At 43.7% G+C, this 27,563-nt stretch overlaps 1 protein-coding gene across 1 annotated transcript in view; it reads right to left on the bottom strand.

Moving 5' to 3' along the window:
• Positions 1-20,935, bottom strand: part of nectin3 (nectin cell adhesion molecule 3) — a 70,624-nt gene extending 49,689 nt beyond the window's left edge. The window contains exon 1 of the mRNA XM_033022220.1: positions 20,733-20,935. Coding sequence (XP_032878111.1) covers positions 20,733-20,802 — 70 coding nt within the window. The 5' untranslated portion in view covers positions 20,803-20,935. The remainder of the gene's footprint in view (positions 1-20,732) is intronic.
• Between the last annotated feature and the right edge of the window lie 6,628 nt (positions 20,936-27,563).

Raw genomic sequence — 27,563 nt, forward strand, 5'->3', positions numbered from 1 at the left:
CAGCTCGAGGGAGGAACGGCACTCACGTGAGGGCGATCCGGCTCGGGGCTGGAACGGTGCTCCGGTGGCTGGGACGGCATTCTGGCGGCTATGACCCGAGTCCTGGGTTCAGCCGTGGGCCAGCGGCTGCGTACGCTGGACTGGAGGGTGGCAGCTTCGACCACCCCGGGCCGCGGTGTTTGAGCCGGCCCATTCGCGGGGTTCGGTGAGCCGCGGGACTGTTGAGCCATTGCCCGGTGGGGAATCACCTCAGCGCAGAGGGAGAAGAGGAGGGAAGAGACCGTAATCGTAAGATTTTTTGCCTCCACCACAGTGTGGAGGTGCTTGGAGGATACACTGTGGTGGACGTTAATTTGTGTTTACTGTTGTTTATTATTGTATGATTGTATGTATGACTGCAGGCACGAAATTTCGTTCAGACCGTAAGGTCTGAATGACAATAAAGGCATTCAATTCAATTCAATTCAGAGTTCGAAACAGAAACATAGAAAATAGGTGCAGGAGTCGGCCATTCGGCCCTTCGAGCCATCACCGCCATTCAATGTGATCATGGCTGATCATCCACAATCAGTACCCTGTTCCTGCCTTCGCCCCATATATCCCTTGATGCCACTAGCCCTAGATTTAGCTCTTAGGGCTAAGGGAATCAAGGGATATGGGGAAAAGCCCATACTGATTTTGGATGATCAGCTATGATCATATTAAATGGTGGTGCTGGCTCAAGGGGCCAAATGGCCTACTCCTGCACCTATTTCCTATGTTTCTATGTCTATGTTTCTTTATTTAAGACTGAAAGTAGAAAAAGCCAAAGGAATTATAGGCTAGCGAGCCTCACGTCAGTGGTAAGGAAACTATTGGAGAAGATTGTCTGGGGTAGGATTTACTCACATTTGGAAGAGAATGAGTTTATTATCAAAATCACCCTTTGAAAGTGATGGATGAGAGCAAGACGGTGGATGTTGTCGACATCGACATTTGACATTTGACATCTCGCCAGGCCGTCCTCACGGGAGCGCAGTTCCAGCCCCGAGCTGGGCCGCTCCTCGTTGCAGCCCCAACGACAACGGAGACCCGACAAAGAAAAGGTCGGGTCTCCCGTGCAGGGAGAGATTTAAAAGTTACCCCCACCCCCCCCCACACACATACCCCAACAAAAAATAACAAAAACTACATAAAAACAAAGACATAAAATAATAAAAACGCAGACGGACTGCAGAGGCCGCTGCTGACGAAAGTCGCGCCGCCCACCGACATGGTTGGTTAGTAAGTTTGCAAACAACATCAAGATTGCTGGGGTCATGGAGTGTTAGGAAAACCTGTCAAAGTATGCAGCGGGATATAGATCATCAACAGAAATGGGTGGAGAAATGGCAGATGGAGCTTAATCCAAGCAAGTGCGAGGTCAAATGTAAGGGGAAAATATACAATGAATGGCATGACCCTTAACAGCACAGATGTACAGAGGAATCTTGGGATCCAAGTCCATAATTCTCTGAAAGTGGCATCACAAGCAGATAATTGTAAAGAAAGTACATGGTCTACTTGCTTTCATAAGTCAGGACATTGAGTACAAGAGTTAGGAAGTATGACGCAGCTTTCTAGCACTTTGGTTCGGCTACATTTGGAGCATTGTGTGCAGATCTGATCGCCCAATTACAAGAACAATGCGTAGGCTTTTGAAAGGGTGCAGAGGAGGTTTACCAGAATAATGCTTGGAGTAGCAGTTAATAGCTACAGGGAGATTGTTTCTTCTGGAACACCAGAGGTTGTGGGGAGATCTGATAGAATACAATTATGAGAGGCATAGATATAGACAGTCTGAATATTTTTCCCAGGATGAAAAAAATATACTACAGGGCTCAGCTTCAAGGTGAGAAGGGAAAAGTTTAAAGGAGATGTGTGGGTGCCTGGAACGGCGGTTGAGGTTGATAAGTTAGTGGGGCTTAAAAGACTTTTGGATGGGCACATGGATATTCAGGGGATGGAGGGATGCGAGTTATGTGCAGGTAGATAAGTGTTGGTCTAGGCATCATGTTCAGCATAGACATTGTGAGCCGAATGGGCCTGTTCTTATGCTGTACTGTTCTATGTTTTATAGATACCCCAGACTCTTGATGTTCCAACTCTTATGCTCCATGTCACAGCCTGTGAAGCAAGCATAGCAAATGCCTTCTTCACTACTCTATTCATCTGTGTCGTCACTTTCAACAAGCTGTGAACTTGCACTCCAAGTTCCCTCTTCACATCAATGCACCCCCCTCACCTCATATATTCTTCGTCTCAGCGTCTATATTGATGCAACACCCAAGAAGACACCCCAACACCTCTGCTTCCTGAGGAAGCCGAGGCAATTTGCCATGGCTCCAAAGTCATAAACTTCTACAGATGCACCATGGAAATCATACTCTTAAGTTGCATCACAACTTGGTTTGGGAACAGCTCTGCCCAAAACCATAAGAAATTGCAAATAGACACAAAAAGCTGGAGTAACTCAGCGGGACAGGTAGCATCTCTGGTGAGAAGGAATGGGTGACCTTTCGGGTCGACACTGTGATGCCTCCTGCTCTCCGACCAAGTTTTAACCCAGACTCGCTACCACATCCACGTGTGTTTTCTTGGATCTTGCCTGTGCCTCCATCTTCTACCTCGGGGATTCCAGCTCCAGTTCCAGACATCCCAGTTCAGACCCAACCTGGATATCTCCCGAGATGCTGCCTGTCCTGCTGAGTTACTCCAGCTTTTTGTGTCTATCTTCGGTTTAAACCAGCATCTGCAGTTCCTTTCTACAGAAATTGCAAATAGTTCGATATGGAACCCAATGCATCTCACAGGCCAGACATCCCACCATTGACTCCATCCACATTTCATGGTGTCTCAGAAAAGCAGCCAACATAATCAATGAATTGTCCCACCCCGGTCATTCCCACTTCTCCCTGCTCCCGTCCGGCAGAGGGTATAAAAGCTTGAAAAACCTGCACGTCCTTGGAATGTGGAAGAAAACCGGAGCACCCGAAGAAAACCCATGCGGTCAGAGAAAACAAACAAACTCCGAACACACAGCACCCGTAATCAGGATCAAACCCGGGTCTCTGCTGCTGTAAGACAGGAACTCTACCACTGGGTCACAGTGCTGCCCTGCAGGAAATCGCTGGTAACCATGATAATTACACTTGCGCAAAATATGCCCACTTGCAGCACCTCACAGGCAGAGTTAAGGGACTGGAGCCGCAGCTGGATGACATCATGATCGCGTGGGAGAAGGGGAGCTTCATAGATAGGAGTTATAGCGAGATGGTCAAGCCTAAAGTATCAGTACATGGGAGCAGGCAAAGAGTACAGGTGAACCTTGTGACCATTCTCTTTCAAAACAAGTACCTTTTGGAAACTGTTAATGGAGAGCATCAGTACCAGTCAGGTCTGTCGCTCAGGGTTTAGCTCGGAGACACAGCGCGGAAAGGTAAATGTCAGGGCAGCAATAGTGGTAGGAGACTCAAGAGGGGCGTGGGAGATTGTGACAGCAATCGAGGCTCTAGGATGATGCTTTGCTTCCCTTGTGCCAAAGTCCAGTGTGTCTCAGGGCAGCTGTAAGGTATTCTCAAGGGGTGGATCGGCAGCCAGATTTCAATGTGCATGTTGGCAGAAATGACATACAGGTAGTATGAAAGGGATGAGGTTCTGTGGGTTGAGCTGAGAAATAAAAAGTGAACAATCACCTTGTTGGGAGTGTAGGGCCCCAAATAGTCAACTGGACTTAGAAGAACAAATATACTGGGAGACTGCAGGCGGCTGCAAGAATAATAGGGACTTTAACATTCCCAATTTAGACTAGGACTGCCATAGGGCTTAAAAAGGGTGGAATTTGTCAAATGTGTTCAAGGAACTTTCCTCGGCAACAAGGGAGAGTGAAAAATGTGATCTGCTCTCAGGAAATTAGGAAGGCAAGTGACTGAAGTGGCAGTGAATGAGCCTTTTGGAAACAGTGACCAGAGTTCTATTAGCTTTAAAATAGTTATGGATAAAGACAGCACGGGCCCACTAGCTAAAATTCTGAGGCAGACAACATTGATGGTTTTAGGCAGAAACATCGTGACTGGAGAAGGCTGTTTGTTAGCAAAGGCGTTTGGAATGCGGGATGCTTTTAAATGTGTGATGTTCTTATTACAGAGAAGGTCATGGCAGGTGGGAGTAAGGAAGCCTGGATGACAAGGGAAATTGAAGCTCTGGTGAGGAAAAAAGAGGCACAGGATGGGTACAGGCGACTGGGATCAAGGAGGAAAACAGGAGGGCAAAGAAAGGCAGGAGATAGTTCTGGCGTGTAATATGTTTATCAGAATCCAAAGCGATTTTATGTATAAGATCATGAGAGGAATAGATAGGGTAAACGCATAGAATCTTTTACCCAGAGAAGGGGAATCGAGTACCAGTGTGTTAAGGTTTAAGCTGAGGGGGGAAAGATGTAATAGGAACCCATGGGGCAACTGTTTTACATAAAGGGTGGTGGGTAAATGGAGCGAGCTGCCAGAGGAGTTAGTTGAGGCAGGTACTATTACAACTTTTAAAAGGACACTTGGACAGGTACATGGATAGGATAGGTTTAGAAGGTTATGAAGTAGATGGCGCATGGGCAATGGTCAGCGTGGGCAAGTTGGGCCGAAGGGCCTGTTTCCACACTGTATCACTATGACCCGAGATCAGGGTATCCATGTTCTTATTAGAGAGAAGGACATGACAGGTGGGAGCAAGGAAACCCGAATGACAAGAGAAATTGTGGCTCTGGTCAGGAAAAAGGAGGTATGGGACAGGTATAGGCAGCTGGGATCAAGAAGCAAAACGGGGGGCAAAAAGAGGGCAAGAGATAGTTCTGGTAAATACCAAGGAGAATGCAAAAAAAATGTATGTATATTAAAGAAGAGGGTATAGAGTGGGTAACTAGAGAGTGAAAGGTCCCCTCAGAGAAAAAAAGTAATGTGTGTGTGGAGCCGCAGGATATGGGCAAGATCCTCAATGAGTATTTCTCCTCTGTTTCTATCATGTGGGCAGTCACCCACCACCCTTTAGTCGAGGTAAATGCTGGGCATCCCAAGGTATATGAAGATTGAAAAGAATCTCCTTGTTCTGATCAAATATATCCAGGGACACAGTGAACCTAACATCTGTGTTATGCATGTAACTGGAGAGGAGTCTGAGGGATGGAGCATTTAGTTTAGAGATACAGCATGGAAACAGGCCCCTCTGCCCTCCAAGGCCTGTAACTGGTAGTGTGTTGAAATTGCAGGGGCCAGGTGGGTGTTGTAGAGCAGGGGGATCTAGGGGTGCAGGTACATAGGTCCCTGGAAGTAGCATCACAGGTAGATAGAGGCTTTGCATACATTGGCCTTCATCAGTCAGGGCATTGTGTAAACAAAATGTGTAGAAAGGCACTGCAGTCACTGGTTTATACCGAAGATAGACCCAAAACACTGGAGTAACTCAGCGGGTTAGGCAGCAATTCTGGAGAAAAAGAAAAGGCAATGTTTCGGGTCGGAATCCTTCTTGAAACAAAGAAAGAGGTGGGGTGGTGGGGAAACTGGAGGCAAGAAAAGGCCATAACAAATCAGAAAGAGTGGTGTCCATAATGGCCCATTGTTCGCTGGGGAAGATGTAGTAAAGAAAGGGATACAAAGATGCAAACTGTGGAACAAGTAGGACGATTAGAGTGGGTGGGGGGGGGAGGATGCAGGTGTTACTTGAAGTTACGGAAATCAATATTCTGGGTTGAAAGCTGCTCAAGCGAAATACGAGGTGCTGTTCCTCCAATTTCCTCTCCTGGACCTCAAACTTGATGTAGAGGAGAAGCTTGTGTACTCCAGTGATCCTGAGAGCTATTGCCGGATGCGGTTTCATATCCCTGGCAGGTTCAACCAAACCGGACAGGTCGACGAAGCAGTCCCTGATCCTCTAGGTTGAGGGTTGGGCGTAAGGTTAACTGCCCCACCCTGGAAAAAAGTGCGAGTTACAGAAACTTTGACGAATGAAAACCAAATTACACACTTGGTTGAAGAAGGTGCCCCAGCGATGGGAAACATGACGCTTCCCAGCCAAACCCGCAAGGACGCTGGGAAGCTGGCACACCTTCTGACGCCAAAGAAATCCATCCCTGTGGGGACATGGAACATCCGAACCATGCTTCATGCCAACAAAATGGTGCGCTACAATCTCTTAGTCCTGGGCTTGGCTGAAACAAGATGGACACAGTCAGGGGAGATCAAATTGGTCAACGGGCAGTGCATTATCTACTCCGGACAGGAAGAGGAGGGAACGAAGCATACAGAGGGAGTGGCCATCATGATGACGAAGGACGCTAGAAAGGCTCTAACGGCACGGGGGACCCATCAGCTCTCCCCCCATCTCCGCAAACTTAAATCAATGGAGAAAATGGAGTTGGATTGCACACACCCTCAGGAAACCTGCTACAAACATCACCCGGCAAGCCCTGAAATGGAACCCCCAAGGATAAAGGAAAAGAGGTTGCCCCAGGAACAGCTGGAGAAGAGGTGTCCAGACGGAAATGTTTGAGAGTGGGTTCAACTGGGGAGATCACGAATGAACTGCCAACAACCGAGGTAGAGGACAATTGTCAATGGCCTATGCTCCCTAGAGGAGCAAAGGGCTTAAGAAGAAGAGAAGTAGAGTTCCTCCAATTTGCACTTGGCCTTACGCTGACAGCAGAGGCCGAGGACAGAAAGGTCAGACTAGCGAGACCAAATATAGACTTGACGATCGTTTCGCTGAACACTTGGCCTACATGATCTCCCAGTTGCCAAACATTTTAACTCCCCTTCCCATTCAGATTTTTCTGTCCTGGGCCTCCACTACTGTCAAAATATCACATGCAAGTTGGAGGAAGAGCACCTCATATTTCACCTGGGCAACTTACACCCCAGTGATATGAACGGTGATTTCCCTAATTTGATGAACCTGGAGAAATTCAGTTTTGGCCACCTGATGTTGTTGAGCTGGAATGAATAGAGAAGATTTATGAGGATGTTGCCAAAAATTGCGGGCCTGATCTATAGGGAGAGGCTGGGCAGGCTAGCACTTGCAGCACAGGAGGCCAAAGGGTGATTTTATAGAAGTGCAGATGATCATGAGGAGATTAGATAAGAGTCACAGGGTCTTTTACTCATAGTAGTAGAATCAAAAACCAGAGGACTAGGCTTTAAGGTGAGAGGGGAAAGATTTAATAGGAATCTGAGAGGGAAGTTTTTTCACACAGAGGGCGGTGAGTAGGAGCTGCCATGGGTGGCAGTTAAGGCAGGTACAATAACAACACCAAAAAGACATTTGGACAGGTGCACGGATAGGAAAGGTTTAGAGGGACAGGGACCAGATGCGGGCAAGTGGGATTAGAGTAGATGGGGTATGTTGGTTGGCATGGACAAATTGGCCACGGCCTATATCCGTACTGAATGATTATGACTATTTCTAAAATGTTGAAACTCTAACTAGGCCTTTGAATATATAGTATGATCAAGCAAAATTCAAATTTGGATTCAACAATCTTCTGCACAAATTACCAATATAATTTATTGAAATTCCGTGCCAAATTGTCCGATAACCCAGAAATGATAGTAATTTTTACAGTAAATACTATAAAAGGGACACATGACTCCACTGCACAGAAGATATTAGAAAAGCCATTATTTTTCCATTTTCATACACCCAATATGTCATATACTGTGTAGGTTCATACTTTCCAAACAAGCCCATTCAAATACTTCATATTCATGTCATAGGAGCAGAAATAGGTCATTCAATCCATTGAGTCTACTCTTGCTAGTCAATCACAGCTGATCTACCTTTCTCTCTCCTGCCTTCTCCCCCATAACGTTTGACACTTTGTGTAGGAAGGAACTGCAGATGCGGGCAAGTGGCCGGTTTAATGCTGGTTTAAATCGAAAATAGACACAAAATGCTGGAGTAACTCAGTGGACAGGCAGCATCTCTGGAGAGGAGGAATGTGAGGCATTTCGGGTCGAGACTCTTCTTCAGACTCAGGCGCATGACACTTTTACTAATCAAGAATCTGTCAATCTCTGCCTTAAAAATACCCAATGACTGACCAGTACCTCAGCACCCTGCACCAGTACTCCCAAGTCCCTTTGCACCTCCGATTTCAGAATTCTCTCCCCATTTTAAAAAGTCTACGCGTTTATTCCAACTATAAATGCATGGCTGCACATTTTACAACACTGTATTCCATCTGCCACTTCTTTGCCCACTCTTCCGACATGTCCAAGTCTTTTTGCAGAGTCCCTGCTTTCTCTGCACTACCTGCCCCGCCACCTACATTCGTATCATCGGCAAACTTGCCCACAAACCCTTCAATTCCACGATCCAAATAAATGATATATAGTTTCATACTGCAAGTCTTTGGAATGTGGGAGGAAAAAAAGAGCACCCGGAGAAAACTTACGCGGTCACAAGGAGAACGTACATCTCCATAAAAACAGAGTCAGGAATGAACCTGGGTCTCTGGCACAACGTTGTAAAGCAGCAAATTTACCGTTACGTCACTGTGCTGCTGCATGTAGCAAAACCTCGTAACTTTTCACCATCACACCATGTACCTCTTTCTTTGTTTTGGTAAGTTTGTAACCAATTACCATTTTATATATTAGATGGTATAACGTTAATGAGATGCTTTAAAATTAGGTTCAAGAAGTTTTATACATCTTTAATAGAATTTAGAACAGTACAGGAACATACCCTTCGGCCCACACTGTCATATTAATACCAGATTAAACTAATCTCCTCTGCCTACATGTGACTCATAACCATTTGCCGATCTAAAAGCCTCAAAAACCATCTGCCTATGCCACCACCCCAGGCACTGTGCTCCAGGAACACAGTAGAACATTTAGAGACAAGAACTGCACATGCTGGTTTACAACAACAAAAAACAAAGCACAGGAGTAACAGCTGGTCGGGCAGCATCTGGTATACCTCTTCTGCACTCTCCATAGCCTCAACATACTTCCTGCAATGGGATGACTAGAACTGTACACAATACTGCAAATGTGGCTTACCCAAAGTCCTATAAAGTTGCAACATGACTTGCTGACACTTATACTCAATGCCTCGACCAATGCTGGCAAGTGTACCATATTTTTTCTTTAACTCAATATCTACTGGTGTTACCACTTTCAAGAATTTATGGACTCTGTACTTCGATGGTCTAAAGGGTCTTGCCATTAATTATATATTTTCCCCTTATAGTCCACCTCCCACTTACTCATATTAATCTCCGACTGTCTTTTTACCACCCGGTTCTGTCGCTTAGATATATCCCACCATATACCTTGACATCCTTCCTTAGAACACCAATTTGGGTGTTATTTGCAAACTTCCCAACCAGCCAATCATGTACATTGATGTCCAAGTTTTTCATATAACACAAAACAAAAGGTCTCGGAACAGATCCTTGCAAAATTCTGTTAGTCACAGCATAGCCAGAAAAACATCGTTTCACCACAATTTTTGGTCCTCTATGAGTAAGCCAGTTCTAAATCCTTACAGCCAGAACAGTCACAGATGCCAGGTGGTATCTAGTAAACAACTTGTACGGTAGCTTAGAAATGTGACTGCATGGTGCTTTTTCAAAGTGCAACACATTGAAAATTGCTTTTTTCTTCAAGAGCGAGTGAAATGCAATTATAATTTTTAGTTTGAACTGCAGTACTTTGGAAATTTGAATTTGCACTCAACTTGTATCTGAAAGAATGGCACTTCTTCATGTACAATAGAACTGCCAGTAGTAATTAATTCTAGATAGACACAAAATGCTGGAGTGTCTCTGGATAGAAGGAATGGGTGATGTTTTGAGTTGAGACCCTTCTTCAAACTCTAGTCGAACTCTGACCCAATGTTTCAGATATCTCTAGAGGACTTTGATTTTGCGTGCATTCCAGGTCACCCAATTACATGAAAGATATGGAAGGTTTGGAGAGGGTGCAGAGGAGGTTTACCAGAATGCTGCCTGGATTAGAGGGTTTTAGCTACAGGGTTGGATAAATGGATTGTTTTCTCTGGAATGTCAGAGTTTATGGGATAGACAGTTGAGGGATAGGAACGGTACAGTCAGAACTTTTTCCTCCTGGCTTCAAACCAATAGCCACCAGACCTCTTTTCCCAGACCTATACAGCACTCTCTGCCATGAAATTCATTGATATCCTGGAACAAATCTTCAAGCAGCCAGGCCACGGAACAAAATGGCTAATTGCATGCAGCACAATTACCATTTTCAAGCCTTTGAACAGGCCAATATATTTTATGGCTATATGTTTTTCCATTGTACATGCATCTACAAAGAGATTGCCATGGAAATGGGTTCAGGTAAGGATCACTAGACTACTATCTGGAACAGCACGTTGTCATATTGAGGAAAGATTGATGGGTAACTAGGTTTGCATGTGCTGGATTAAGATGAACGAGAGAAGACAGTTGAAATATTGCGGTTTGACAGGATTGCTATGGAGGGATGATTCATTTGATGATAGTGTCTAGAACTCATGACCCTGTTTGAAAGCAAAAGGCTGTGCGTAAAAGACAGCGAAGGTGAATTACTCAGAGGAGTGTCTTGATAACTCTTCTTCAAGGGGCAACGGTGGCAGCACCTGAACATCTTTAAGACAGAGATAGATAGGCACTTGAAAAGGGTTGAAAGGTTACCTGTGTTCAGATGGAAATATGGAGTTGAGGATGCAGTCAGATCAGCCAAAGCTGTAAAAGATGACTTAAGTGGCTGATTAGCCTAGTCTTACTACAGCAATTAACAATTCAGCATGGTAATATTGATTTGGGCCAGAGGTTTAAATCATCTTCTATCAGCCACAGACATCTGGCCCACAAAATGCTAGCACTGAGTCAGCAGTTAGTATTTTATATTTGCAGGCAATTTGAATTTTGTTTCTCAATATTTGGAAATGATTATTTATTTCCTCATTGGTGGATATAATTTAATGCAACTATTTCACCAATGACTTATAAAGGTGCAATTAATTTTGAAATCATATGATCAGTACATTTTGAAAATGCCATTTTGTAAAGTTCATGATTAATCAGAAAATATATTTAATTCCTCATTATATGTAGTATTAAAGCACAAATTTAAAAATCATAATATTGGATTGATAAAGGGGCCGTCCCACTTGAGCGACCTAGTTGGCGAGTTTGAAAGAGTTTGAAAAAATGACATGTTGAAGACCTCCTTCGACCTCCTTCAACTATGTTGAAGACTAGCTTCGATTGGCTACGTAACTTCGGGAAAATTGGACAACGAATAGTGGAGAGTGAAGATGACCTCCTTCGATCTCCTTCAACCTCCCTTCGACTATGATGAAGACTATCTATGACTACCTTCGTCTACCCTCGATTACCTACGACTAACATGCCGACCTACTACGACTAAACCTACGAGTAAAAAAAGTATCGATTTTTCCCATGGCGACCTTTTTTTACTCTAGGGCATTTTTAATATATTGAAAAAAAAACGCGACCTAGCTGAGGCCTCGAGTACGCGGAGACCACTCTCAAGCATGAAGGAAAGGTACGAAGACCTCCTACGACCTTGTGTCAACCATGCTGCGAGTACGAGTCAAGGGCAAACTCGCCAGAACTCGCGGATTAGGTCGCCCAAGTGGGACAGGCCCTTTAATGTAAACAATTTACAATGGGCAAAATAAATAGTAAAAGGAACCACGAATGCTGGCTTACAAAAATAAATGAACGTCTGGAGCTACTCAGGCAGCGTCTCTGCAGAACATGGATAGGTGACGGTTCAGGTCGAGACCCTTCTTCAGACTGATTGTAGTAGGGGGCAGAAAGTTGGAAACGAGATAGGGTGGGATAAAGCCCGACTGATGGATGAGTACAGGTGAGGGGGAGGTGAGGGGTGTTGATTGGCAGCTGGATGGACAAACACTCAATATAAAAAGGAGACAAAAGGGTGTCAAAAGAAGACAAGAGAAGTGTAATACAAACCCAGAGGGAGGGAGACTTACCTAAAATTGAAGAATTCAATGTTCATACTGAAGACAGACACAAAAATCTGGAGTAACTCAGTGGGACAGGCAGCATCTCTGGAGAGAAGGAATGGGTGACATTTGGGTCGAGACCCATCTTCAGACTGCCCATCTTGTTGAGTTGTAAGCTTCCCTAACGGAGTAGGTACTGTTCCTCCAATTTGCAAGTGGCCCCACTGGAGGAGGCTCAGAACAGAAAGTTCGGAATAGGAATGGGAAGGCCATTTATAATGGTTAGCAATGGGGAGATCCAGCAGGCCTTGGCAGACCAAGCACAAGTGTTCAGCAAAACGCTCACCTAGTATACACATGGTGTCACCAATGTAAATAAGGCCCCATCAGAAACACTCCCCAATCTATATCCTACAATTTTAAACACATTTATAAGGTCAACCCTCAGCCTCCTCTACTCCAAGGAATAAAGTCCTAGCCTCCCTATAGCTCAGATCCTTGATCCTGGTGCATTGATCTGTCAAATATTTACACACTTCCACTTTTGCCAAATGTTTGACCCTCTTTCGTCTGCTCCACTTTAAACAGTTCTAATGATCCAGTTTCTACTACCCACTGAGACAGCAAATTGCAGAGATTTACCACCCGCAGTGAGAAAGAATTTCTGCGTTTTAAATTACTTGTCCCTTATATTGTAGTTATGTTCCCTTATTTATGATTCTTTACCACTCTTGTATCCTGTGAAATCCCTCTAGGAACTTGTACAGTAATGGGCCTGTCCCACTGTACGAGTTCACCCAAGAGCCTTCGAGTTAAAAAAAAATCAAACTCGTGGTAAGCACGTGGAATGTATGTAGCGGGTTCGTCGGAGCTCGGGACGTCTCTTAGCGGCTCGTGACGCTAACGGCAGGTACTCGGGAAACGCGGTAAGCTCGGGAAGACTCGTGAAGATTTTTCAACATGTTGAAAAATGTCCACAAGAGCCCAGAGTACCTACGAGCGGCTGTTACCGTAATTCTCCGAGTTCGAATCAGAGGAAACTCGGGAGAACTCTTGAATTAACTCGTACAGTGGGACAGCCCCATTAAGTAAGGTCACTCATCTAAACTCCAAGAGTATAGGTCCAAACTATTTTGTTTCGCTAGGCAGGACAGCCCTCTCCTCCCAGGAAATAGCTTGGCAAATCTCCTTTGTACTGCCTCCGACATTACTATATCTTTAAGGCATTGCAGGCGTGACCTGTACAATTGCAACAACACTCCCCATTTTTAAACTCCAATGCTTTTGCAATGAAGGCCAAAATGCCATTTGCCTTAACTACTTGTTGGACCTTTTGTGATTCATGCTCCAGAACAACTCAAGATCCCACTGTACTTCACACTAGCAATCTCTCTCTAGATGATAATTTCTCAGAAAAAAATGCATGGCCACACACTTCCCATTTAACACAATTTGCTAGTCTTTTGCCCACTCGTAGTAAAATAGTCATACTTGGAAATCGGCTCTTTAGCCCAACTCATCTATGCCACTGAGAGGCTTTCCCGAGATAGTCCAATTTCCTTCCAATTTGGCCAAAATCGTTCAAAACATCCATGACAATTTAACCAGTTACAGTATGAAGACACATAACATGTTTGCCTTCATAGGTCAGGGCACAGAATATGAATGTCAGTACACTGTGCTGCAACTTTACAAAACAGTGATCAGAAGGCACCTACATTACTGTGTGCAGCTTTGGTTGCGACGTTATAGAAATATCATAAAGGTTGGGGAAATCAAATATAGGGGTGTATAGTTTGAAGATGAGAGAAAGTGTTTTTGTGTAAGCTGATAATTGTATATATCTGGAATGCTCTGCCAGAGGCAGTGATGGAATCAGATGCATTTGAGAAAGCACGAAGGCTACAGAAGGATATGGACCTAAAGTGGGTATCTGGATTCAGTACAGATGGGCAAAACGATCAGCATGTACATCGAGAGCTGAAGGTCCTGTGTGGCATGACTGCCTTTATGAATGCAAAAATGAGCAATAAAGTTTAAGAAACAACAATTTGGATTTAATAGCCTATCTTTGTTTGCTGTTCCAAGGAAATAATGAGTTTTCGGTACAGAATCGTGCAATGCAATTAATTTAAATGCTACCTTGCTGCAATATATACAAAATGAAGGTGCTTTCCAACCAAATGTAAAATTTAATATAATCACCATTAAAACTTCAAGAATTACATGAAATTATGTACAGCAATAGTTCAACTATAGTAATTAGGTAAATAATGCTTTGCTCATTTCTGGTAGTGTTGGCTGAGTGGCAATTGTTGTTCTATTCATCAGGACAACCATCCTACTAGAATTTTACCACCCAAGTGGACAAGTCTTCAACAATTCAGCTAAAAGACAGCACTTGGTGCACACTGAGGCTTGAATACAAGCAATATTTATAAACAGCAACTTTACTGTAAGAAAAGCATGTCTATTGTTTTGTCCCCCCCCCCCCCCATGTTTAGAGTTATAACCCAGTTCACAAATGGAGATTCTTTTCTTGCACAAAATTCAGCAGCTAAAATGCAAAATTGTTGCTTTAAACTCAAAATTTCAATATGTTTTTATTCTATAATCATCTCAGATCTGAATGGATGACAAACTCATTCAAAAAGATTGAACAGTCCATTCATATTTCAATATTTACATCGGTAAATTAATCAGAAAATTCCAAAATGCTACCTATCATTAAAATCGTTAGCCAGTAGAAATTTGATGAGGCACTTTAATTGAGATGCAGCAGCAGTTTACTATGTGAGTAAATATGCCTAATGAAGATGAGAAAGCAGCCAAAATATCTCTCCAAGTTAATTAGGTTCATTCAGTTACAGAACATTGCTGGCAAGGCCAGCATATATTGCTCATCTCTAATTGCTCTCAATCTTGTATGTTCAATTGTCATATACACCCGGAGCGGAATACAGCTTTACAGACACTTTAACACAACAACACAAATAAATAATAATCAATGACACATTATCAATAATACTAGGTAACCAAGTCAGAAAAGTGTAAACCAAAGTATAAAGTGCAACCTAAACAAAGTTCATAGTAGATCGTTGGGGTTGTGGTTTAAAAATCTGATGGTCAATGGAAAGAAGTCGTTGAAACATTAAAAATAGGTGCAGGAGTAGCCATTTGGCCTTTTGAGCCAGCACCACCATTCAATATGATCATGGCTGATCATCCAAATTCAGTACCCCATTCCTGCTTTCTCCCCATATCCCTTGATTCCGTTAGCCCTAAGAGCTATATCTAACTCTCTCTTGTCGTTCATAAACCTAGAGGTCATAGCTCTTGGGCTCCTCTACTGATGGTAGACGTGAGATGAGAGCATGGCCAGGGTAGCATGGGCCTTTTTGAGGCAGCGCTTCCTGTAATGGTCCCTCGAATGATGGAGAGTTCAATTGACAACGATGGACCAAACAACAGAGTCATACAGCACAGTAACAGGCCTTGCAGCCCAACTTGTCCATGCCGACCAATCTACAGGAGTCACACCTGCACACGTTTGGCCATATCCCTATAAACTTTTACTTAAACTTCTGCCCCCGAGTTCTTGAGTGCCCTACTCTGGATAAAAGGCTATTAATTTACCCTATCTATTTACCTCAAGATCTTGTACATCCTTCCAATTACAGGGTGACATTAAACTCCATTAAAGGGGCTGTCCCACTTGGACGACCTAATCGGTGAGTTTAGAAGAGCTTGAAAAAAATGACATGTTGAAGACCTCCTTCGATTATGTTGAAGACCAGCTTTGACTAGCTACGACTAACTTCGGGAAAATTGGGACACCGAATAGTGGAGTGTGAAGATGACCTCCTTCGATCTCCCTTGACCTCCCTTCGACTATGATGAAGACTATCTATGACTACCCTCGATTACCTACGACTAACATGCCGACCTACTACGACTAAACCTACGAGTAAAAAAAGTATCGTTTTTTTCCATGGCGACATTTTTTTTACTCGCGGGGATTTTTTAACATTTTGAAAAAAATGCCGCGACCTAGCTGAGGCCTCGAGTATGCGGAGACCACTCTCGAGCATGAAGGAGAGTTACGAAGACCTCCTACGACCTCGTGTCGACCATGCTGCGAGTAAGAGTCGAGGGCAAACTCGCGGATTAGGTCGCCCAAGTGGGACAGGCCCTTAACCATTCCTCTGACCACTTAGCCCAACTCAACAAGATCCTGCTGTGATTTTTGATAACTTTCGTTGCTATCTACAATATCACCTACTTTAGTGTCAACTGCAAAATTACTAATCATGCCTTCAACATTTTCATCCAAACCATTGATATTAACAACAAACAACAATGGGCCCAGCATCGAGCCCCGAGGCATACGACTGCTCACAGGCCTCCAGTCCAAAGAATAACCTTCCACCATGACCATCTGCTTCCTTCCATGAAGCAAATTCCAAATCTAGTCAGGTAGCTCTCCCTGGATCCCATGCAATCTATCCTTTCAGAATAGACTACTATGCGGAACTTCATCAAATGCCTTGCTGAAGGCAACTCCTCCCCTTTCTGCAGCCTCCTTCATTTGTGGGTGTTTGAGTTACTGAAACAGGCATTACGCAGCCAGTTAGTACACTCTGTGCCACACACTTGTAGAAGGTTGGAGTAAGCGGACTTCTTGAAATTCGTCAGTCCTTCCATAAAAGCCACTCTCGCAGTGGTGGATTGGGAGTTCCAAACTCGAGAGCAAACAATGACACGGAATGGTCATATTTCCGAGTCAATATGATACACTACCTTCAAATCTGCTGCATCATTCAGTAGGATCCAAGCTTGACCCCAACTCCATTTTCTTGCCTACTCCCATAACCATATACTCTTTGATAGTTAAAACCTCAGTCACAAATATATTCTATGACTCAGTTCTGCAGATCTCTTCAACTGAGCATCTTGCACCAACTGATTCGTCACTTCCTTTCCCTAAGTATTTCCATTGTCTACAAGAGAAATCAAGAGTATAGTGGAATACTGTGTAGGAAGGAACTGCGGATGCAAGTTTAAACCGAAGGTAGACAGAAAATGCTGGAATAACTCAGCGAGACAGGCAGCATCAAATTCAGCTCAGCAATTCACCCAGTCTCTCCAAACTGCCTCTTTAATTTAAAGGGACAAGGAGAACCGACTTAAGAATACCACTAACTGCAAATTCCAATCACATCATCACTTGGAAATGTTATTTTTTCATAAATACCAGGACGAAATCCTGGAACTTCTTACACACGTGGCTATAAAAGCCATAGCAATTGATAATCACTAGCATCATCTTCTGAGAAAATAGGGAATTAAATCTTGACCTCATCATCAATAGCCAGCTCACAACAAGAGAATAAAAATGTATTTAAAAGAGCAAGCTAGAGATATCATAACTAGATCAAATAAAATGCTGAGTTGCAGCATCACAATAGGATGGAGTGCATAATTCAAATATTTTTACCCCTTCCACATGCAAGTGATCCTTACAGCTGTTCTTTCAGAACAACTGTCTAAACAAAGTCTGTCAGTGACAATCAAAAATCACCAACAGGTGTAAGAAAAAAAAAACACCACCCCATCTATCTAATGGGTAACAGCAATCCCAAGGGACAGCAATATTTGCAATTGTGCTACAAATGCAGCAATGTCATCCATTTTTTACTTCAATGAAACCTAAAATATTTAACGTAGAGAATGGATTGCAGGCATCCACATGGAGCTATTGGAAACATTGCATAGGTAATGAAACAATTAAGTTTTCAAGTCTGTTATAAGATAAAATTCAGAGGTAGAATGGAAACATGCCCTTCAGCCAACCGAGTCAATGCCGACCAGCAGACATATATTACTGGAGTAACTCAGCAGGTCAGGCAGCATATCTGGAGGACATAGTTGGGTGACAATTCAGCTCAGGACGCTTCTACAGTGAGTGTAGTGGAGGGAGGAACCTGGAAAATGAGGTTGGTTCGGGACAAAGCCTGGCAAATGATAGGGGGATGATACAGCCAAGGAAGGATTGATTGGCAGATGGGCGATGAACAGCGAGAGATAAAACGGATTTCAGATGTGGCGAGGTGAAATGTAAAGCTCAGAGGTAGGTATGTAGGTGGATGGAGAAAAGGATAGGGGGAAGGGGAAAGGATAGTGGGGGAAATGAGTGTGCACCCTGGCAGGGCACGAGAAAAGAGATGGGGGGGGGGAAAAACAAAAAAGAGGGCGGGGTGTTAACCAAAATTGGAGACTTCAATGTTCATCCGTTGGGTTGTAAACTACCTTAGCAGAATATGAGGTGCTGTTCCTCCAGTTTGCGTGTGGCCTACCTCTGGCAATGAAGGCTGCCCAGGACAGAAAGGTCGGTGTGAGAATGGGAATGGGTGTTAAAATGGTTAGCAACCAGGAGATCCAGTAGGTCTCAGTGGACCACAAGGGATCAGCGAAGCAGTCACCTGGTCTACGCTTGGTCTCGGCAATGTCGTTTAAACAAACTAATGGGGTACATTAAGTATTTCAAAAGGTGTGCATTACTCTGGCTTTACACTTAAACTGCAAACTATAATATTGAACTAACTCTGTGGAATGTAATTCAATCATAAAGTACATTTCATTTCAATTGCAGAGATAAGGGTATGAAACACATACAAAATAAAGTATGCACCCAGTTTCATTTTGCTAACTGTGCCTTTCCCATCCCCTCAGTTTCCAAGCTCTTCGTTGATCCTCAATTATGTTACATCTCAAATCTCAATTCAACAGGTGGAACTAACGTTTTCAGTTTTCATTTTTACAGCGATTCTCAAAGAAAGATATGAATATGAAACTGTGAAAATGTTAGTTCCACCTGTTGAATTCAGATATTGCAATTTCACCCAGCGTATACAAAATATGAAAATTCGCATCATTACTGTGCAGAAAAAAGTTTCAATAAAAAGTAACTGAACAAGAAGCACGGGCAGTCCCTTTTGTTCTCTTGCCATTTTTGTACATGAATGGGATATGCTTTACGAAAAAAAATCAACTACCACATTTCCAGAACAGATTTAGAATGGATGGATATGAATACTTTCATTCCATAACCACAATTATAATAAAGACAAATAGGGCACAAAGAGAAATATGACCACATTTGCAAATGTTCCTATTGCCATATTAATGTGGCTTCACTTCATTAACTGCTAACTGGAAACAAAAATTAGCAAAGCCTATTAGACCAGATCTATTGTTAAAAATAAACTTTGACCAATTCCATTCATGTAGCACTGATTACAGTAGTTCCTTTGCTCGTTTACTTTAATCAAATCAGAAATATTACCTATCTGGAACTGTGATTCACAGATTAAATAAAAACGATTTTAACAAATACCCATTGTTTGAATTCTTGGGTTAATATTAAACGATATCTTGACTCTTAGAGTCAGAGTCATACCGCACGGAAACAGGCCCTTCTGCCTAACTTGGCCATGCCAATTAAAATGCTCAATTTACCAACATTTACCGATATCTCTCTGAACCTTGTTCATTGCACCGAACGCAAGTCTCCAGCTTGAACTTTGTATAAATCTGTTCATTATCATTACCATAGCTTCATAAAACCTGGAACCTAACCTCCAATGCAATTAAGATTTTTCTTTCATCTATTACTTCAAAGAATCATATAGCATGGAAACAAACCTTTTGGCACAACTTACCCTGCCAACCAAGATGCCCCATCAACACTAGCCCCACCTGCTAGTTTGGTCTACACTCCTCCAAACCTTTTTGTGTACAGATACCCACCCAAATTGTTGTTATAGTAATTATTCAGGTATTACATTCAGACCAGTCTGAAGAAGGGTCTCAATCCAAAACGTCACATATTCCTTTTCTCCAGAGATGCTGTCTGACCTGCTGAGCTACTACAGCTTTTTGTCTATCTTCAGTTTAAACTAGCCTCTGCAGTTCCTTCCTGCATATTGCATATGTGCCAAAATAAGTTCTGCTAACTCGTTTAATATTTAGATGCACCACTTTTACTCTTTGGAGACACTTATCTACTCAGCATGAAGCAGATTTTCTTCATACTAGGAATAGACTAGGAATATATATTAAATGTCAAAGGGAGCTGTTTGAGGAACAGCTTCCTAGGGTGCGTTTCATTCCAGAAATTGGCTGCCTGGTAATTGACAATCAGTTGCTTCTCTGCAACAAGGAAAGCTGGTCACCATGACACCGGGCTGGGCCGGGTTGAGTTACCCCGTTTCCACCAACCCCGATCTCACGATACAAGCAGCCCGCAAATAGTTCGACGGCCAATATTTCAACAAAAAAATCTCCACGCGATACACGTTTTTTAAAAAAATATCTCAACGCCTCAAATGTATTTGCTCCGCCGCCTGGCACATCTAAAAAAAGTTAAATCTATTGAAGTCCAGCACAGCAGCGAATAGATTTCAATGATGAACCGTAAATCAAAACTGCCTTCTGAAGGGAGGGGAGAAGAATATGTGGAACATTTTTTCTGCTCCTCTCCAGAAACACAGGCTGTCAACGCCTGAGGAATTTGGGACAAACTTCTGCTTAGCGGTTCGACGGAGAAAGCGGGATCATGGAGAAATGAAACCAGGGGGCGAGCGAGCGATTGAATCGGTTATCTTTTAGAGGAATAATTGATAATGTTTAACAGATGGCGGCGGCCGTGTCCTTACCCGAGGCTGAGAGCAGGGTGAGGAGGAGCAGCGGTAGCGGCGGCGGTGTGGGCGCCTCACTCCGCGCCATCTTGCAGCACTGAGGGAGGGAGGGAGGGAGGCGGACGCTTGGGGGAGAGTGGACCAGGTCTGGCTGGGCTGTGTTGGCCGCAGCCCGCAGTCTCTCTCTCTCTCCCTCCCCGCCCGCTGCACTGCAGCCACCAGGGGAGGTGCTTGAGGCGCCGCCCAGCACACGCACAAACACACCCACCTACCCGCCCGCAGCAACAACCCTATATATGGACGCTGGAGAAGGATCTCCACCCTCAAACATCACCCATTCCCTCTATCTATCCAGAGATGCTGTCCCTCCCGCTGAGTTCCCCCAGCACTATGTACCTATCCATGTTCTCCAGAGATGCTCCCTGTCCATGTTCTCCAGAGATGTTGCCCCTCCCGCTGAGTTACTCCAAGCACCTTGTCACTGTCCATGTTCTCCAGAGATGCTGCCTGTCCATGTTCTCCAGAGATGCTCCCTGTCCATGGTCTCCAGAGATGCTGCCTGTCCATGTTCTCCAGAGATGCTGGCCCTCCCGCTGAGTTACTCCAGCACTTCGTACCTATCCATGTTCTCCAGAGATGCTGCCTGACCTGCTGAGTTAGTCTATCACTTTGTACCTATCCATGTTCTCCAGAGATGCTGCCTATCCATGTTCTCCAGAGATGCTGACCCTCCCGCTGAGTTACTCCAGCACTTTGTACCTATCCATGTTCTCCAGAGATGCTGCCTGACCTGCTGAGTTACTCCAGCACTTTGTACCTATCCATGTTCTCCAGCGATACTGCCCGTCCATGTTCTCCAGATATGTTGCCCCTCCAGCTGAGTTACTCCATGCACCTTGTCACTGTCCAAGTTCTCCAGAGATGCTGCCTGGCCATGTTCTCAAGAGATGCTGTCCCTCCCGCTGAGTTACTCCAGCACTTTATGTCTATCTTCGGTGTAAACCCGCATCTGCAGTTCCTTCCTAAACAATGAACTTTCCATCTGTTGTTTTCACACCTTACCCTCCCATATCTCTGTGTCTCCCTCTCCCCTGACTCTCACTGAAGAAGGATATCGACCAGAAAAGTCACCCATTCCTTCTATTTATCCAGGGATGCTGCCTGTCTCGCTGTGTTACTCCAGCATTTTATGCCTTAACACATGGACGCAACGTGTAGGAAGGAACTGCAAATACTGGTTCACACCGAAGATACAGAACAAAATGCTGGAGTAACTCAGCGGGACAGGCATAATCTCTGGAGAGAAGGAATAGGACCCCATTCCATCTCTGCACAAAGATTCATTGTTTGTCGTTTTCACACCTTACTTACTTACTTACTGCCTATTATACCTCCTGGCATGTAGTGCAGCAACAAAGGTCCTCCACTCCTGTCTGTTCTGGGCTAGCTTCTGGACACTACCCCAGGTCAGGTCCATTGTTTTCATTTCCTCCTCTACAGTTCAACGCCAGGTGGTTTTGGGTCTCCCTCTTTTCCTTTTCCCTTCTAGTGTCCAGTGCAGGGCTATTCTTGGGATGCTGTCTGGTTCTCTTCTCAGTATATGGCCAATCCAGTTCCAGCACCTTCTCATGATGCCTAGTCTTATGTTTGGCATTTAGAACTTCCACCTTCCTGCCAGTGGCTTCCTTTCGGCTTTCACCATTGACATTCATCCTAGCATCTGTCGATAGCAGTGGAAGTCCATCATGCCCAGTAGTGTTGATTCCTTCAGTTGCTGTTTCCGTAACATATTTGTTTTACGAGACAGACTGCGCTCAACCTCCAACCTGGAGGACCAGTTTTCACACCTTACCCTTGCATATCTCTAGTCTCCTTCTCCCCTGACTATCAGTCTGAAGAAGGATCTCGACCAGAAAAGTCACCCATTCCTTCTCTCGAGAATGCCGCCTGTCCAGCATTTTGTGTATCTTCGGTGTAAACCAACATCTGCAGGTCCTTCCTATGCATAACACACATACGTTATGTTCACGTTGACCACATTAGATCTTTACTCCCCTTCTCCTTGTCAGTTACAGTGTGCTTTTTATTTTGTCGAACATGTATGTACAAAGCTGCTTAAAACATGAAGCTTGGCCCTTTTCTGTCCCATGTTATGTTGTTCCTGTCATATACATGCTCCTTGCACGCATTCATTAAACAATCAGTTCTACAAGTCATCGACAAAATCTCATCTCGTTCTTTTATTCGGAATGAGAAAAAAAAAGTCAACCTTAAAAACGTGCAGTTTTAAAAGAAGGCTGATCTTTCAGCAATCGTATGATATTCAGTATTGCGCAGGATGCTTTGACCCAAGACCATGCGTGTCAAAGTAACATCCTGTGAATTATCTGATAATACGTACTTTTACCGTATTTAGAAGAAAAAAAATTGCAATTCTAACAGGGACACTGCGTAGATGTCATGGTCAATGAAAGTTGTGACCTTCAGTCATCTCAACAAAGCAAATAAGAAGTAGAACCTCCTTCATAAAACGAGGGATTTTTCCAACATGTAATTTCCTTTCAAATTTACAGATAGGTAAATAGCTCCCATTATTGCAGTTGTTTATATTAAGGACATTAACTCCATTCCAATGTTAATGCATATGAATTATGCAGTATTTGCATGGTTGATTTGATTTATGAAAGTTAGCTTACAATGTTCGAATCCACTTAAATACCTGTATCAGAAGCATTTCCGAGAATTCCTGCAGGCATTAAATAAATTATAATACAAATGTTCATCATATTCACTGCTGAACTTCAGTTATTGCAGATCCACTGCTACCGTGGAAACAGAAGGAGGCCCTTAGCTCTATCATATTCATGTTCCCGCTGAGTAACTCCAGCATTTTGTGTCTATCTTCAGTGGTACTGGTTTGCACTGAAGATAGACACAAAATGCTGGAGTTACTCAGCGGGATGGGCAGTATCCCTAGAGAGAAGGAACGGGTGACGTTTCAGTTTGAGACCCTTCTTCTACTCTAAATGTCACTCATTCCTTCTCTCTAGAGATGCTGCCCAACCCGTTAAGTTATGCCAGCTTTTTGTATCTACCTTGTGTCATATTCATGCTCTTTGGTAAAGTGCTGCCTAATGTAAATCACAATTTCTAGCAGGCATGGAATTTTCACAAGAATAGGTACCAGGGACGCCATCTTAACACTCTTATACAGAAAATATTAATAAAAAGAAGTGTTGGCTCTATAGAAAGTAAGTCCAAGGAGTAAATAAATAGCATTGAACACATTGTTGGTGTTGGCAACTGACAAGTCCCCGGTTTCTAGTGAACTTCACATTGGAGTCTTAAAAGAACTAGTTTCAGAGATAAGATGTGGACAGAATCTTGAAAACATTTGGGCAGATATATGGATGGAAAGGGTTTAGTGGGCTATGGGCCAAATGCAGGAAAATTGGATTAGCCCAGTGTGCCAACACGGTTGGCAACAACAAGAGTCAAAAATGTTTTATTGTCATATGTCCCAGATAGAACAATGACATTCTTACTTGCAGCAGCACAACGAAATATGTAAACAATATTATAAAGCAGAAAAAAACCTTGTTTGAGCTTGTCGTGTTTAATAGCCTAATGGCTGTAGGGAAGAAACTTCCTCGCGATGGCAGGAGTGAAATGAGTGAAATGAATGAAAAGGAGTGGGCCAGGGTGGTGTGGGTCTCTGATGATGCTGGCTGCTTTTTTGAGGCAACGAGTCCAGTACATCCCTTCGATGGTGGGGAGGTCAGAACCCCTGATGGACAGGGCAGTGCACAATTTTTTGCAGTCTTCTTCGCTCCTGGGCATTCAAATTGCCGAATATGCAACGTCAATATGCTCTCTACTGTACACCTGTAGAAGTTCAAGTGGATCCTCTCTGACATACCGAATCTTCACTATCTTCTCAGGAAGTGGCGGCTTGCTTTATAATGGGAGATGCGATGCATGGTGATAAAATGCTTTATATGACGCATCTGTAGAATTTGGTGAGAGTTGTTGGGGACATGCCGAAATTCCTATATAATAAGTAGAGGCTTTCATGGGCTTTCTTTATAATTGTATCAGTGTGCTGGGTTCAGGAAAGATCTTCAGAAATATGCATGCCCAAGAATTTTTAGCTTTTGCCTCTCTCCACCATCATCCCATCAATATAGACAGGATTGTGAGTCCTCATCAACAAGGTGGGCCAAAGGGCCTGTTTCTGTGCTGCGCAGCTCTGTGACTTCACAAGTGCCCACCTGAAACTTGGTCTGTCAATTTCCCTCCTCAAATGCTCCAGACCTACTGAGTTCCTCCAGCAGATTGTCTTTTGGTAGACAGTGTGATAGTGGGTGTATAGATTTTAACCTTCCAAAATGCCCAAGATTCAGAGAAAGAAACACGAGGTTGGAAAATAACAAATAGTTATTAAAAAAGAGATAGAGACAGAAAACAGGACACTACAAGACAGCTGGCTTAACATCTGTCATTATGAAAATGCTCAAGCCATTTTCTTAAAGATGTTATAGCAGGACATTTTTAGTTTAATTTAGTTTAGTTTAGTTTAGTTTAGTTTTGTTCAGTTTTGTTTAGTTTAGTTTAGTTTAGTTTAGTTTAGAGATACAGCACATAAACAGGCCCTTCAGCCCACCGAGTCCGCGCCGATCAGCGATGCCCGCACATTAACACTATCCTACACACACTAAGGACAATTTATACGTATACAAAGCCAATTAACCTACAAACCTATATGTCTTTGAAGTGTGGGAGAAAACCGAAGATCTCGGAGAAAGCCCTCGTAGTCATGGGGAAAATGTACTAACTCCATACAGACAGAAACCGTAATCAGGATCGAAACCAGGTCTCTGGCGCTGTGAGCGCTGGAGGACAGCAACTCTACAACTGCGCCACCACGTCAGACATTTACAAAATCCAAGGAAATCAGATGATCAGTATGCTTTTGTGAAAGAAAAAATCATGGTTGACATGTTTGACGTGTTGACGTGATGAAATCATGGTTGAAGGAACACATGCGACCCCGCATCCACCCTCCCGCCCACAGATTACGAACGCCAGGCTTATGTACATCGCATGCAAAAGAACAGGCATTTGTAATACTAGTGGGATGAATTTGCCAGATGCATTGGGGTTGCAGCCATCTTTTGCTAAGTCAGAACTTGGATCACAGCTGTATTTCCAACTTGCGATCTATTACGGTTACTGCCGGGCAAGATACAACGTGGAGTGTCACAGGGAATGTAAGTGGAAGAGAATGGGGGAAAGGAGACCAGTTTAGTTCAGTTTAGTTTATTGTCGCGTTTACCGAAGTACAGTGAAAAGCTTTTGTTGCATGCTAATCAGTCAGCGGATAGACAATACATGATTACAATCGATGACATGAGGTTCTTGATCTTCTTCCTGTACTCCGTCTCATCATTATTTGATATACGGCCCACAATGCTGATGTCGTCTGCGAATTTGAAAATTGAATTAGATTTGTATATGGCTGCAGAGTCGAGGGTGTACAAGGAGTAAGGAAGGGGGCTGAGGACGCATCCTTGTGGAGCACCACTGTTGAGGATTATCATAGAGGATGATTTGTCCCCTTTCCTCACTGATTGTGGTCTATCGGTCAGAACCAAGTGTTGACTCGTAGACTGTTTTGCCAAACACTTGCGATCCGACTGCCAAGGCCTACCGGATCTCCCGGATGCCAACCATTTCAACCCCCCTTCCCATTCCCATACTGACCTTTCTGTCCTGAACACACACAAGATGGAGGAACAGTATCTCATGTTCCATTTGGGTGGCTTACAATCCAATGGCATGAACATTGAATTCTCCAATATTAGGTAACTACCCTAGAACCAGCCCCCCCCTCCTCCTTCCACCCCCCCCCCCCCCCCCCCACCCCCTTCTTCCCCCAACTCAAATACTGGTGGGCATAGCTCGAAGGCGAGAGGGACAACGTTTAAAGGAGATGCGCAGAGCAGGTTTTTTTTTCATGGAAGACAGCGAGTGCCTGCAACGCACTGCTAGGTGTGTGGTGGAGGCAGATACCATGGTGACATTTAAGAAACTTTTATATAGGTACATGGATATGCAGGGAATAGAGGGAAATGGATCATGTACAGGTATAGAAGAGTTGGTCTTAGCCTGTTTCTGTGCTAGATTGTCACTGTTCTATGTAATACTAGGAATGGATGAAATACAAGTAAATGTTAAACAGTTTAGGTTTATATCTTCAGGAGTATAGGTATGAGGTCACACAGTGGTAGAATTGCTGCCTAAAGTGCCATAGGCTGAGTTCAAAACTGACTACGGGTGCTGTCCGAATGGACATTGTACGTTCTCCCCATGACCTGCGTGGGTTTTCCCCCTTTGCTGCGGTTTCCACCCACACTCCAAAGACATACGTTTGCAGGTTATTTGGCTTGGTAGAATTGTAAATTGTCCTTGGTGTGTGTAGGAGAGTGATAGTGTGCGAGAATTGGTAGTTGGCGAGGACTCTGTGGGCCGAAGGGTCTGTTTCCGCGCTGTATCTCTAACCTAAACTAAACTGAGCGTGGACGTGATTGAAGCACATAAGGTCCTCAGCAGCCTTGAGTGCTTGGGTGTGAGGAGGATGTATCATCTTGCTGGTTATATGGTTATATGGTTGCTGGAGTTTGGACAATAGACTTTTAAACTAGTACGAGAATTTGGCATTACTATTTAGTCGATGCTTGTATAGAAATAAAATGATGACAATTTCTTTCTCTTTGAGGGTTGTGAATCTTTGAACTTCCCTTCCTCAAAGGGCAGTAGAAATAGAGTCTTTGAATGTTTTGTAGGCAG

Source organism: Amblyraja radiata, chromosome 6 (assembly GCF_010909765.2).
Source record: "Amblyraja radiata isolate CabotCenter1 chromosome 6, sAmbRad1.1.pri, whole genome shotgun sequence".
Lineage (NCBI taxonomy): Eukaryota > Metazoa > Chordata > Chondrichthyes > Rajiformes > Rajidae > Amblyraja > Amblyraja radiata.